This window comes from Tachysurus fulvidraco, chromosome 4 (genome assembly GCF_022655615.1).
Source record: "Tachysurus fulvidraco isolate hzauxx_2018 chromosome 4, HZAU_PFXX_2.0, whole genome shotgun sequence".
Lineage (NCBI taxonomy): Eukaryota > Metazoa > Chordata > Actinopteri > Siluriformes > Bagridae > Tachysurus > Tachysurus fulvidraco.
In genome coordinates this window covers 16,629,611-16,644,358 of record NC_062521.1, presented here as the reverse complement: position 1 = coordinate 16,644,358, position 14,748 = coordinate 16,629,611, and the positions used below count along the sequence as shown (strand labels likewise).

Below are 14,748 nucleotides of genomic sequence, written 5' to 3'. Positions count from 1 at the left end.
TTTTGTGGACATTTAAAAAGCTACATTTTTAAAGTATCTTAATGATTAGTTTCCCTTTTGCATATTTTGAGTTGAAATCAGTGTAACTTATTTCTAGTTTCTTCTTTTTCTCTTAATCTTTTTTTCAAATTCCTTTTTCCAGCAGCAGCAGAATCCCCCCCTTCTCTCTCTCTCTCTCTCTCTCTCTCTCTCTCTCTCTCTCTCTCTCTCTCTCTCTCTCTCTCTCTCTCTCATACACACAGATTCTCCCTTTCCATATAATTGTATTCGTGAACTCCAGACCACACATCAGCTTTCTGTTGGACGTATACTGTTTATTCTATTAGGCAAGACAAGCTCTTTGGTCCTGCTCAAGACACAGCAAAACCCTCTTTCATTAGGGTAAAGGTAATGTTTCAGAACTTTTACATTTTACCATTAATCCTGTTTCCTCTTTGTATTATGCTTCTCTTTTGCATATTGGGAACACATGACATTGTTGTTTGTTTAAGGGTTTTTGTTCGGGTGAAATAAAGATATTGAAGGGAGTACACTGGAAGTGAAAAAACTATCAGATGATTGTTGGGTATTTAGTAACTTGTGATGTACCACAATTTCACACGTTTCTAGATGAGTGTTTGTCAGAGATTATGGAATCAGAATTAGAATTAGGTTTATTGGCCAAGTGTGTTGATACACAAGGAATTTGGTTCCAGCTGTTTGTGACTCTCAGAAGTACAGACATAAATAACACTATACTATAAATTTAGCTTGGACTATACAAGACAAGACAAGACAAGTCAAGACAAGACAGACAATGTGAGACAATATAGACAGTAAGTATTAAATATGAATACAGAATATGACTGATCAGTTATGTACATAAAGTGTGAGAGTGCATGATAGTGCAGATTACAGTAATGTGTAGTATTTTGTTTTGTACAATATACAGCAGCAGTAGTGTGTGTAACATATACGGATGATGTGATGACTGACAGTTCTGATAATGCAGTACTTATAGATATGAAGCAGGGAATATAATTATGGTGAGTTGTTAATGAGGGTGGTAAGGGGCTTGGGGAAAGTTGGGGAAAGAAACTGTTCCTGTGTCTGGCAGTTCTGTAGCGCCGGCCAGAAGAGAGATGCTGAAAGAGGTTGTGTCCAGGGTGTGAAGGGTCAATAGTGATTTTTCCTGCCAGGTTTCTGCTTCTTGTATAGTACAAATCCTGCGGAGTGAGCAGGGGGAGCACCAGTTATTTTTTCTGCTGTTTTAACTGTGTTGCAGTCTGTTCCTGTCCTGTTTTGTTGCTGCTCCAAACCAGATGGTTATGGATGTGCACAGGACAGATTCAATGGCTGTAATGTAGAATTATGTTAACAGCTCCTGTGGCAGACCATATTTCCTTAATTGATGTAGAAAGTACATCTGCTGGGCCTTTTTGATGATAGAGTTTATGTTGGTCTCCCATTTAAGTTCTTGGTAGAGCTAAACACCCCCGAAAACTGTGGAGATGATTGTGGACTTTAGGAAATACCCCTCAACATTACTCACAATATCCAACTGCCCTGTGTCATCTGGATATTGTGAGGGAGCAGAGTTGAGGGGTATTTCCTAAAGACCACAATCATCTCCACAGTTTTGGGGGTGTTTAGCTCTAGGCTGTCCTGACTGCACCATAGCACCAGTCACTTTACCTCCTGCTGATATGCAGACTCGTCACCATCTAATGCACACACAGTAGTCATAAGGAACATTTTGAAACTTAAGTATGAGCCATTATTGTTCAATTATTCATTATTGTGCAATTATGGTCTTACTCACCACGAACCCAAAGCTTGTGATGCCATTTTATCCTTTTCATTCTCTGTCTCGCAGATGCACCTGGAATGTGTGGATGATTAATTGGCATGAGTTAAATTGTATTTGCTTGCCAAAATGTGGACCAATATGAGGCTAATTCTTGGGGTGATCTTGCTACTTATTCTTTGGCAATGTGTGAGCACACAGCATTGCCCAGATAAAATAATTCCTCCAGAACTGAAGAGCCCTGATTCTTGGTCTGTGCAGAAGGCTCACACAGGATATATGTCATCTGTTGTCCATTCCTTTTTGAACTCTGTTCAACCCAACCATTTCCCTAAAGGTAAGTTAATCTGTAATAATTTGTCTTTGTATTTTGTTCTGATGCTGTTGTGTTTTGTGAATGTGTCACTCGATAAGGAGAGAAAGGAGAATGTAATTGAATTTAGAAATACTGTGCAAGAGGAACAATGCTACTCTGTATATATGACTGTAAGATATGGGTGATGATATATAGGGAGAGCATGCTGGTCATTTACAATTTATAAGATATTATTTGGTAGTTAAAGAAAATTTGCATGATAATAACTACAATAGAAATGAACACATTTTGATCCTTGCTGGGGAAAAATGACTTTTTAATGAAAATTCGATTAACCATTTGCTACAGTGCCTAACATAAATGACTACACCAATTTCCTTTAGGAATTTTTTCAAAGGTAGTTAAAAAAAGACCATTAAATTCTGGTAAATGTAAACCTTTATTTAAACAACAGGTTAATCAGTAACCAGGCAAAATGTACTAGGGAAACACAGTTTAAAACAAGTTGATCAAATTTATATACTGTGAGAACCAAATAATTCCAGACAAAAACAGTAAACAAGCTCTTTATCTCTTTCTCTAAAACAGTATTAACCTATCTGTTAACAAACCTGTTCACCACAAACCTCAAAGTTACTGGCAAAACATTTCCCATGCTGGAGAAACTTAGTTTAACCCACTTATGACGTCAGCTGTGTACAAAACAAGTAACCTTGAAGTCAGGTTTAAATGACCTGATAACAAAATAATTTTAGGTAGTCATGTAAACAAGGAGTAGCTTTCAGGATCTGCTTGATTGACCTGATAACATGAAATGACGAAATGGTTTTGAAAATTGGAATTAATTTATGGTATTTGGTTACCAAGTCGATGAGTTTAACAACGAATTGATTATTTTAGCATTACAATAAAGAGGGAACAGTTTTCTACACCATGTGTCTTCAGTCGTTATTACCGAATGAGTGATTTATTTTCTTTGAAAATGGTTCTCTTTAAATTACACTATCTGTTCACCAGCAGTTCCCTTTTCAGACAGAAATCATGGTATTGTGGTACCATTACAATTGATAGTAAACAGAACTCCATGGCATCTTGTTACAATGTTGAGTACATTTTCACAGGAACATTGTTACCTTTTGTTACGTTACTAAGTGTAACAGTAATAATATTCTTGCAGAATATGTGTAGAATGTACAAAATATTGTAGGTTGTAACAGACTTACTGCTTCTTCTGTACTCAATAACTTGTGCTTGGAAACTTTGTACCACAACATGTAGTGAGCTGAAGCAAATTAACCAGACATCAGAGCAGTAAGCTGTGCTATTTTGAAGTAAAAATGTTTTTTTTTTTTTTAAATGTTTTTAGAGCTTTTCATTAAAGTTCTGAACTCTCGTGGCAGCTTAGATAAAGCAACTATAAATGAGGTATGTATTTTAGAAATAATGCATGATAGGAAAATTGTCATATTGTTCTGGCCAGATGGCTTTTTCATTACTGCATTACTAAAATAACTGAATGTATATTAATATTCTATACTTGAGTCATTGCATGCTAGCTTGTCATGTGTTAGTGTTTTTTTATCTTATCTGCAGTCACTAGTATAGAATATATATCACTGTCATAATGATCAATTTCAAATTTAGTTCATAGAAAAGCTTACATGCTTTACTTTAGAGTTGTCTTAAAAACAAGAAAAAAAATAATTTTAGATAAGTAAACCACATAATCTGTTTTGTTCCTGAACCTTTACTCTGTCTTATGGTGTGTGAAGTTTCTGCACTATGAGCAGGGATTTTTGGTGTGTGCGGCCATTGGGATTCTGTACATCGTCCTCATGCCCTTAATTGGCATGTGTTTTGCTTGCTGTCGTTGCTGTGGGAATTGTGGGGGCCACATGTACCAAAAGAAGACCAGTAGCTTCAAGTGCAGACGGCAGAGCTTTTACGGGGCTACTTTTCTAATCACCATCTTCATGTTGTAAGTAGCAAAGTTGCTGGTAAAGTAACATCACCTTATTAATTATTTTATAGATAATTTATTTACTTTACTGTTATGGTCATGTATTATTTATATATGTAACTTGTTAGGTAAATATCTTACCGAATTTTTCTCTTAGTTTAATGTGGATGTTTTTTTATGTAATGGTACTTCCTTAATTTAATATTTTTCCCTACACATAGACTCATGATTTGAATATAAATCAATAGTAACTGCTCTGTACTGTATATCATTATATACTAATGTCTCATGGTTCGGTTTGATAAATGGTGTGATTTAATACATATTTATCTTTAGGGCAGGAAATATTTGTATGTTCTTGAGTAATACCTACACCCACGAGAATGTGAGGTCTGCACCAGGTGAATTCAACAACACCATAAAAAATCTACAAAGCTACATCAACGTTATTCCTGAGGTAAATATGATCATAAAGAAAATGGTTTAGTTGGGTTGGAAATATTTTACATTCTTGTCTGTCCTAACAAGCTCATTTGACATCAGGTTAAGACAATGACAAATTCCAAGCACATTACATGTTATAGCCTCTGTTTTCGTTTACCGACGCTGAAAGTCAAATTGTGTGATTCAGTGTTAGTTTAGCCACGGAATGTGATTATAACCCCATTAACATACTGTGTGTGTTTTCCCTCAACAGCAAATAGACCAAGTTGCTCATGAGAGTGTTGAAGTTGTGGATAATGTCACATCTAATGTTAAAGGTGTGTCACAGTGGTAAAGTAACTGTTGGGTTTTCTGTTGTTGATATAAATGAAAAACTGTCTGTTGGGTAAAATGTTTAACTGAACCAGATATGTTTGTTTACATTCTCTAGGAATTGGCTCTTTGCTTGGCAGAGAGATCCAAAGAGAAATAGAAGGATCTATTAAGCCGGCCCTGGACTCTGTTGCAGTAATAAGACAAGGTAAAAAGAGAATCTATAAAGAAAACACTTTGAAATGAAATGAAATGTCATCCAATAAAGGTACATTAATGAATTTTTTTTTTGTTTGAAAATATGTGTTAGTAATCACAAAATGAATTAATTCAGGCTTTTTTGTAAGAACATATCGAGTCGTATCTTTCATAAGATCATTAGGTTTCTGGTAATATGATATATAGAATGAACACTGCTTGTAGAACTGAATAATAAAGCAATACACCAAACCATGCTATGCATAGTAAATGGAGTTGAGTTCCAAATTATTTTTATATATTGTGGAAGTAAATGTGATGGATGAGAAATATACATACTGCAACATTCTTATCCTAACAAGTGAAATATGAGAATTATCTGATATTTCTAATTATTGTATAGATTATATTATGTAAAAAAAATCGTGCCTCCCTATCTATATTCATATTATTTTAATTTAATTATACTTTTTTGTTCATTTTTAGTGCAAAAAAATTAAATGGATTATTGGAAGTATGAGCGCTATTTTTGCTTACATGTGACAATAACGTCTGTTAATCTCATTTAACATCTGTTAAAATCTCTTCGGAAAGGATAATTACTTTCTTTATAGCACCACAGAAATCCACTTTTTTCCTGCATGGTAAAGGATTGTGTGTTTATGTGAATATGTCTCTTTTTGCATCCCTTACTTTTAATCTCTTTATCTAAATGTGTTCAGTTCTTCAAAACACCAGTTTGTTCCTGTCCACATTGAATGCAACTCAGAAAGAGCTGGATTTGCTACAGTCAAACCTGACCAGAGTGAAAACATCCATCAACAAGACACTGCACAACCCAGGCTGCATGAACTGTGTTTTCTTGCAGTTTGAATTGAACAAGCTGTCCCTGGCCTCAGGCCTTAATGTAAGTGTAATCTGTCCTGTCATGTGGAACAGCAAGTACGTAGATATGAGACTAGGGATTTCAGTAACCACAGATAAGTGAACCAGAAGGACTCCTGGGCCTCTTTATTGTGCTTCAGCAATCTGAAGTCCTTCATCAAACAATTATTAGACATTAGAATTATTAGCTGCAACAAACAGGCAATAGAAAATATCACAGTACTCAGCCAGACGCAGGAAGGGGAAGCTTTGTTTTGAAACTTTTTATGCTGTGGTGCTTGTGTGTATTTACTGTAGTACCTCAGTGTCCTTATTTTTATATGATCTGACCCTGACTCTCTCAGTCAGTGTGTACTTGAGTAGTGAGGTCCATGAAATCACTGTGAAGCGTAGCCAGGGCATCTGTTATTTTTATAGCAGTGCTAATAATACAAACTGCTGTAACTCAAAAGCAAAAAAAAAATAGAACTGTAAATAATGTTGACTTGAACCTATTCTGATTTGTTCAGTGATAAAAATTCAAAGCAGTAAATCTATTCTAGTGGGGTCTATGGATTGTTTTTAAAATCCAGCTGAATCCTGGAATCCTGGTTCTAAAAGGCAGAAATATATACAATTATAATATGTAAGTAAGAAGTGATATACAACACTGTGCAAATGTTTATGCCATCTGATAAATAGTGTGCCAGCACACCTGAACTCTCTAGTGCAGGGACAATTGCACAAAATGGGCTTTAGTGCTGTGTTCAAGATAACCCTGTATGCATTGTTGACAACCCATTTTATGCAACTTATTGAAATATTTTCCCTCGAAAAGCAATATTTCCCCCCAACACTTTCCCACCAACTATATAATTAAAACAACAAAGCACAACTATACAACCAAATCCTTTTTAATATATGTGTGGTGTTATAGCACTTTTTTAAGAAAGAGCACATTTATTAAACAGTAATGAACGCATGAACATGCTGATAGTGTAGTTTGCATTGTTACAGCGTAAATAACTAGGATTTTGAAAGTTATTTAATATTACAGAATCTATTATTTTTCACTTTTAACTCAACAGCAATGAATAGAAATTTGGCATAATTCATCAAAAGTATTTCAAATTTCAAACCGTCTTGCATGGCTTGCTTGCTTTTCATTTTGCCACACAGTGAAACTGTACAAATACAGATACAGATAACATACCCCATCAAATTGATAAATGTTTTAGTACATTATTGAATTATTATGTATTAAACTGGTATGTTTGTTTATATGAGAACATTAAATTGTATCCCATTGATTTAGCAATAAATATAGTCTACACATTGTTAGTTCTGAACAGAAGGCATAACACACTCCATCTGACAATAGGAACAAGGAAATGCATAAGGAACTGAAAGAGAGTATGAAAAAGCTGCATATCAGTGGGAGCCATATAATCTCCCAGTACTGAAAATAATTATTTATATACAGAGGCAAGAAAGGAAGAGGTTTCAAAAAATATGTTTGTGGCTAGACTCTAGAGTAACACAGGTGCCTAAAAACAATAGATCAGTTACACTGGTTAGTGGAGTTGAACAGGAAGAAGATATCAGAAAAAATCTCCATTCATTTGACAAACACGTATTCAACGAAACATGCTGTAAAAATACAGTTTCCAGTGTGATTTATGAAAAAATAAAAACAGGTCATTCTGTAAAGGATCAGGATTGTGCAGCAAGTAGCTTCACTGTCTCCCACCTACAGGGGCCTCACTTTGTTCTCCATAATATTTAACTCTCACTTAGTTTTATGACTCCTTATATATTTATCAGCTAAAGATTTTACTGAATTCATCCTTGTAAAAATACCACTCAGTGATATTATTAAAAAAGAATTCATTTTTAGGGCGTTACTTTGAATGAATTCTTTCTGTGGTGGGACAGCAGTGGGATTTGCATGAGAAAATCTGGGAAAGTTTTACTTCTTGTATTATCTTGTTCTCCCTTGGCGCCTGGTGTAACTTAAACTTTGTTCATTCATGTTAGGATGTGTTTAAACATGTGTTTTGGTATTATGCACTTTCTAGCTCAGCAATTATCTTCAGCATTTAGAACTCAATCCAAATGTATTTCATTTTAAACGTTTGGACCTTTTGACAAAATGCAGATAATTAATGCTACTATTACTTTATCAGTGTTTGTTTGCAATTAGTGTAATTGTTATATAGGTTCTACACACTCTTGATGCACGTATAATTGGTGCAATAAGACCATTGCACAGTACAGTAAAAGAGTGTCATAAAATCTTTGAGTCAAAACTTGCATGAGTCAAAACTCATTTTAAAACTAGATTTGAAAAGTTTGCCACGACAATTTGGTGCATGTGGCTCGAAAGCTTTAGGAGGAGTAGCAATTAATAAAAAGTTAAAAGGCTAAGAAAAATAACTCCAGTATAATATTACAACATAATAATCCTGTGTAGAGTGAGTCTGGAGTCATGGGATATTTACTGCCCTCTGGTGTCAAATATATATACACATCACAGCTATCATGCTGTACGATTCACTCAAACCTGTATGTAAAAAAAAGTGCACCACCACCACTACTCTGACAATATTTGTGGTGTCTTTCAGTTGTCCAGCTTTAGTAAGCTCCAGTCAGCATTGGACCAAGCTGAGAAGACTGATCTGAATGCGTCTATACAGACAGTAATATCTTCATTACATTCTTACACTACATACATTTAGAAAATATCTGAATAAATAGAATTGTGTTAGTACATGGTTTAATGCTCATTGGAAACAGATGATATGCTGTGGCGACCCCTAACAGGAAAAGTTGAAAGTAGAAGAAGAAGAAGATTATTATTTAGCATTATTAACTGGTTTTTGATAACATTTTAACAACTGAGAGTTTAGCCAATAATCTATAGATCATTATCGATTTTTAATTTAGATAGTCTAATACAAATGCTACATGCTTTTGATTTTAAGTAAATATACTATAGACTCATGATGTCCTGATTTCAAATACAGAGAATATGGACTCTAGGGGAATTTTTTTTAAAAAGAAAGATGAATAAACTGATTCCAAATTCAGATAATTTTGTTGACTGTGTTTAGACAGCCCAAAACTGGATTATCTAAATGAAGTGTTCTTAGTGTTTTTCTTGAATCTTAGTGTTTCTAATGTATTCAGATTTATATTGTATTTAACATAGAGGTAATTTTTTCCACCCAGAAGCCACAATGAATGCTAACATTTGCACTCTGCCATACATTTCTCTTTCATAGGGGAAAGATTTCATTGAAAGCATTCCTGAAAGGGTGACTGAATCAACTGGAGACAGCGTGCAGAGTAAGAACATTGTTGTGGCATGTCTTTGAGGAATCCAGTAGTCTATTATAATTTCTTGTGAGCGAAGCTTTGCAATGATATGCTTTAATTATCTATGTTTAATAAATATAAAGATTGCTATAAAGTAAGATTTATGTTCTTTAAGGCAGGTCTTCTTTGTTTTACCTGATGCTCAGCTCAGTTCAGTTTTCTTCACTTGTTCATGTCTTTTACATCTTTAACAGAGGTTCAACAGGACCTTCAAACTATAAAAAGCCAGGTCTCAGAGGTAACCAGAGATATTCCACGTGAACAGTTGACCAGACTCTCCAACACACTGAGTAATGTACTAAAATATAGTACAAACTACACATCCAAGCTAGACTTGGCAGAGAAAATTAGGTAACAATTTATATTATAATTTATAGATAGCGTTTTTTTTAACATTTCATGATGTTTGGGAAATTTATTAACTGGTATTGATATTAAGATTGAAGATATAATAACTGGTGAAGATATTAAGATTGAAGATATATAAAAAGTTTATATATAAAAACTATACATAAAAAGTATTAGATATATTTAATGGTTGCTGCAAATTTAAAAAGGTCAAATACAAACTCTTTTTAATTTGGTCATTTGCCAATACCAAACTCCCCTATCACATGACAGCTGCAAACCAAGGAGGGGTTGAAGAAACACATGCTTCCTCTGAGAAACGTGAAGCCACCCACTGTGAATCTTTGCTCATGTATCGCTAGGCAGCGTAAGCCACCAAACATGGCATTGTCTGTGGCATTGTCTGAAATATGAATGTAAAATCTCCTGATTGTCTGAATAGGACAATCAGGACCTCTAGAGAAATGGTTTCTTCCTTGAAGATGAGTGTCCACTCCACAGGACATAATGACTCACTAAATGGTTTGAGAATCAGCAGATCTGATCTGAACCCTGCTGAAGACCTATGTAATATTTTATTGAAACATCATCATTAAAACACCAATGGAATGTCTTTAGGAAAAATAATATCTGCTTTTTGGCAAAATTCTCGACACAGCATAAGATTAGTGTTTGTATGCCCTTGTGTGTATGTAGGTGGATTATTGCAGTGATCCTGTGCTGTCTCATTCTTCTGGTGGTGGTGTGTAATCTGCTGGGATTGATGCTTGGCCCAGCAGGACTGGTGCCTAAAGATGATCCAACTGAACGTTCTAGCACAGCAAATTGTGGTGGACTGTTCCTCATGACGTACGTACAAACCCCACAGCAGGCTGTTAATGTTTGTCATTGTCACACACTATTTATTTTACTGTGAGTGTGTGTGACAGCACACTGTTTAAATCCGGAAAAAGATTTGTATTAAAGTATTTATCCAGATGCCGAATGTTTAAATATGTTTCTTTGTTTGATTGCAGGGGTGTTGGCTTTAGCTTTTTATTCTCTTGGATCTTCATGATAGTAGTCCTGATCCTTTTCTTTGTAGGAGGTAACCTATATACCCTCATCTGTGTGCCATGGAAGAATCAGCAACTCTTTGAGGTAAAATACTGTACATAATATACTGTATTCATTTCTCGATTATATTGTACAGATCCATTTCTTTATTCTTTATTTTTGCAAAGTTACAAAGTTGTTTGTTGTTTGTGTTTTAAATTACAGCTCATTGACACTCCAGGCGTAATTCAAGGATTTCAGCTGTCTCAAAGCCTGGGACTAAAGACTAAACTCACTATCAGTGATGTGTATAAGTCAGTAACACACACACCCACCCACCCACCCACCCACCCACACACCCACCCACACACACACCCACCCACACACCCACCCACACACCCACACACCCACCCACACACCCACACACCCACACACACACACACCCACACACACACCCACACCCACACACACACACACACACACACACACACACACACACACACACACACACACACACACACACACACACACACACACAATAAGAAAGCGAGTTCTATAAAAACCTATTTCTACACTTACGTATACATAAAAATAAATATGTAGAAGTTTTACAACTTTTGTGGCCTCAAGTATCAATGTGACTATAAAATTAAAGAGTAGCTTCTACGTAAAGTAATTTGGGAAATTTCCATTTCACCTTTTTATACTTTTTATTTCACCTCTTTTCTAGGCTTTGTATTAACTACGCATGCTTTTGCCTGTTATTGGTCATTTGTATCATGTATCATTCACAGGGACTGCCAAATGAATAAGTCTCTATGGTATACTCTCCACCTGGAGGAAATTATTGACCTCAATAGCTATCTTAATGTGTCCAAAGTAAGTACAAAATAAATCTTTTCCTTGAGTCCCCATACCCCATTTACACATATTGATATTCATTGGATGTTTTCAGTAATCCAACAAATTTCCATCTACTGTATCTTACATAGTGTGTGAAAGTCATGTTCTCTTGTTCTTGATGGCGAACAGTACACAGAACAGGTGCAGAAAGAGCTTGAGAGCAGCAGCATCACTTTTCCCAGCATTGTTCTGCTTGATCCTGGGAAGATGAAGCAACTGACCAGCTTCTCAGTGACTGTCAGCAGTGTGAACATCAGTAGCATTATGCAAAAGGTGCAGTCCCTAACTACTCTGCTCTCTGCACTTCTGATTAGAGGATTCAGAGTTCAAATCTAACCTTTGCCAAGATAGATATTCTTTGGCCGTTGAACTTGAACCATTTTAAAATGTAAATATTCTTTAATTTATTTTTTAGGTTATTACTCCATCAGTAACAAATCTTAGTTACGTTGCTGACAAATTGGAAGCTTTGGCTAATGACCAGGTAATGACCATTTTCCTTTTTTATTCTATGTTACCAGTTATAAAGACTGTCTACCAAAATGTCAGAAATTCAATTCAATTCAACATTTTCTTGGTTTATATTTTATTATTACCGATTTTTCAGACTAATCGAACTGTTAAAGCTGAACTACAGAATGAGGCAAAAGACCTGAGATTTTTCCAGACTCAGTTTAATTCCACCTTCAGTCTTCAGTTGGTACGTTCACGCAACACAAAATAGCACCATATTACAACTTAACTATAAGTGAGAACTCACTATGTACATAGATATTAACAGAAAACACAATCTGTTACTATCCACATCTTTATCTCCTCAGTTTATGCACCAGTTAGTTTTATCCAATATACGAGATGATTTTATTTTACAGATGGAGTTAAGCACTCAAGTTGAGCATTTCAGTGACTTAATATCTCACATCAATGTAAGTAAAACATGAAATTGTTGAAAGCTTATAGAATACCTGAAAATGACAATAAATTCTTCTCTGTATGTAGTATTAAAGCCAACTCTGCTTTTCTATGACACCATGTATAGCAAAGTTACTCAGAAACTCTAGAAAACCAAACCAAAGTTCACAGATCAGATACTTTTCACAAGTTTGCCTTATCAGATAATTATCTATATTTATTAGTTATTCATTATAATTATCTATATGCATTGGTTATATTGGGACTCACATTGACTGTTATTGGCACAGAGTTTTACCTTCCAGAACCTTATTTGGATAACAGAAATATACTTTTTGGGTTTGTTCTTCCTTGGTCCCAATGTGTCACTTATGATTCGTGCTCGATTACACTGAATATTGTGCGTAACCTGTAGTAAGAAATTCATTGAAACAAAGGAGTTTCTTCTGATGTAGGGCACTGTGCAGAATGTTCTGGAGCATTTCAACTCTGCTCAGGATGTTTTGAATAACAACATGACGAAAACAGTGAAATCGGTAAGTGTGAATATCTGTAAATGGTCAAAATGTTCTATACTTATTATTCAGACTGTTTAAACTGTTTAAGTTTGTTGTAACTAAATTCTTACTAAAGAATCTAATAAGCCTACTTAAACTGACACATGAGTTGAAACAGCAAGATCATTGACAATCTACTATAAAAACATACAAGCCTTTCCAGTTACTTCAGTATAATCATGCAGTCAGTGTATTTTCAATACTCTATACAATAATACTGTAAAATTTAAAACTTGTCAACTTTCTCCTACAGAAACTTACTGAATTTATAGACTGTCAGATTAAAGTCTTCACAGCACTTGCTGAATGGGCCAACCAAACGGTAAGTATTAGTATTATATTTCTAACACGGGTTGGAAATTAGTAACAGTCGATTATGATTGTTTATAGTAATACATGTGTGTGTACATATAGGCTATGGTGCATCGTTATGAATACTTCAGACTGTATGGAGTGTTTAGTTGTACTGTGTGTATGTGTTTGTGTGTGTGTGTGTGTGTGTGTGTGTGTGTGTGTGTGTGTGTGTGTGTGTGTGTGTGTGTGTGTCAGATTACTGAGCAGGTGGGACGCTGTGGGCCAGTTGCTGTTACTGTCAACACTGTAGAAAATATATTTTGCTCACAGCTTGTGGACTCTCTGGTAAGCATAATTAAGTCCCCCCTTGACAATATCTATTTTCACTTACCATTATTTGGTCTGCATACAGTAGATTATGTGGAAAAAGTGTAAATATCTAAATAGGTATTCTATTAATATCTAGATATTATGGCATAAAACACAATTTATCTCATGCTTGCATAAATTATTGGATATATTCTCTGTCCAGAATGCCTTTTGGTTCAGTTTGGGCTGGTGTATGGTCTTCTTCATTCCTAGTATTATTTTCTCTGTTAAACTGGCCAAGTTTTACCGCCGGATGAAGTACAAGGATGAGTATATGTGAGTTGTATCTACAACTAATACACATGTTGACGCAATTTGTAATTGGCATGGTTAACATATTTGTTCTAATTTTTTAGGGATAACCTGATGTTGAATCCTATCCCACGAGTGGATCTAAAACCATACTGACAGGAGGAAGAGCATTTACATTAATGTGTGTCATTGTTGCCATATTAAAGGACCTTAGCACAGCTGAGGAGATACTGTACACTGGATTCTGGGTCAGAGCCTGGATAGTTGCTGCTTTGGAATAAAAAGGGCAGATTTTATGCTGTTTGTAATGTGCACATTTCAGATGTGCTTTAAAGATTTTCCTACAGGTAAGCTCTGGCTATTAAAGCATGCAACCTATAACACAGAGGCTTCTGAGTTTTTAATGTTGCTTTGAATTTGCACTTTCTCGCACAGTGATTATTTATATGTCTGGAATGCAAATCGATTTTATTTTTGTATTTTTTTTTTTGTATTTTTAAGAATTTCATATAGTGATATTTTGTTACCAGAAAGAATGAATGGTTGAAACATACGTTGATTCAAAATATCGCTGTCTTTAAAAAGCCATACTACTGACATTTGAATTACCTGTTTCATTTTACCTCTCAACCACTCAGTCAATAATACATCTTATCCACCTCCATTTCTGAGGCACTGGTCTAAAGATAGTAACAAAATCAATACAATGGAGGCAGCATTTGCTGATTTAAAAAAAGCTCTTCTGAAGAAACAGCTTATCCAGTTTTGCCTTACTGGAGTTAAGTAGGATAGAATCTGACCACCGAGTCTGTTCTGTAAA

At 35.2% G+C, this 14,748-nt stretch overlaps 1 protein-coding gene across 2 annotated transcripts; it reads left to right on the top strand.

Annotated features, from left to right (window-relative positions):
- The first annotated feature begins 220 nt into the window (after positions 1 to 220).
- Positions 221 to 14,311, top strand: prom2 (prominin 2). 2 transcript variants are annotated; one of them, XM_047813018.1, is made up of 24 exons: positions 221 to 387; positions 1,856 to 2,123; positions 3,469 to 3,527; positions 3,875 to 4,080; positions 4,399 to 4,519; positions 4,760 to 4,823; positions 4,937 to 5,026; positions 5,739 to 5,923; positions 8,505 to 8,579; positions 9,165 to 9,228; positions 9,453 to 9,609; positions 10,303 to 10,455; positions 10,623 to 10,746; positions 10,867 to 10,955; positions 11,436 to 11,520; positions 11,674 to 11,817; positions 11,960 to 12,028; positions 12,152 to 12,244; positions 12,417 to 12,470; positions 12,912 to 12,992; positions 13,267 to 13,335; positions 13,563 to 13,652; positions 13,840 to 13,952; positions 14,033 to 14,311. In XM_047813018.1, the coding sequence occupies exons 2-24, from the start codon at positions 1,916 to 1,918 to the stop codon at positions 14,082 to 14,084; spliced, it is 2,445 nt and encodes an 814-aa protein (XP_047668974.1). In that variant the 5' UTR covers positions 221 to 387; positions 1,856 to 1,915; the 3' UTR covers positions 14,085 to 14,311. The 2 variants fall into 2 exon arrangements, with proteins under 2 accessions (XP_047668974.1, XP_047668975.1); XM_047813019.1 differs by lacking the exon at positions 221 to 387 and adding an exon at positions 699 to 815.
- The last annotated feature ends 437 nt before the right edge of the window (positions 14,312 to 14,748 follow it).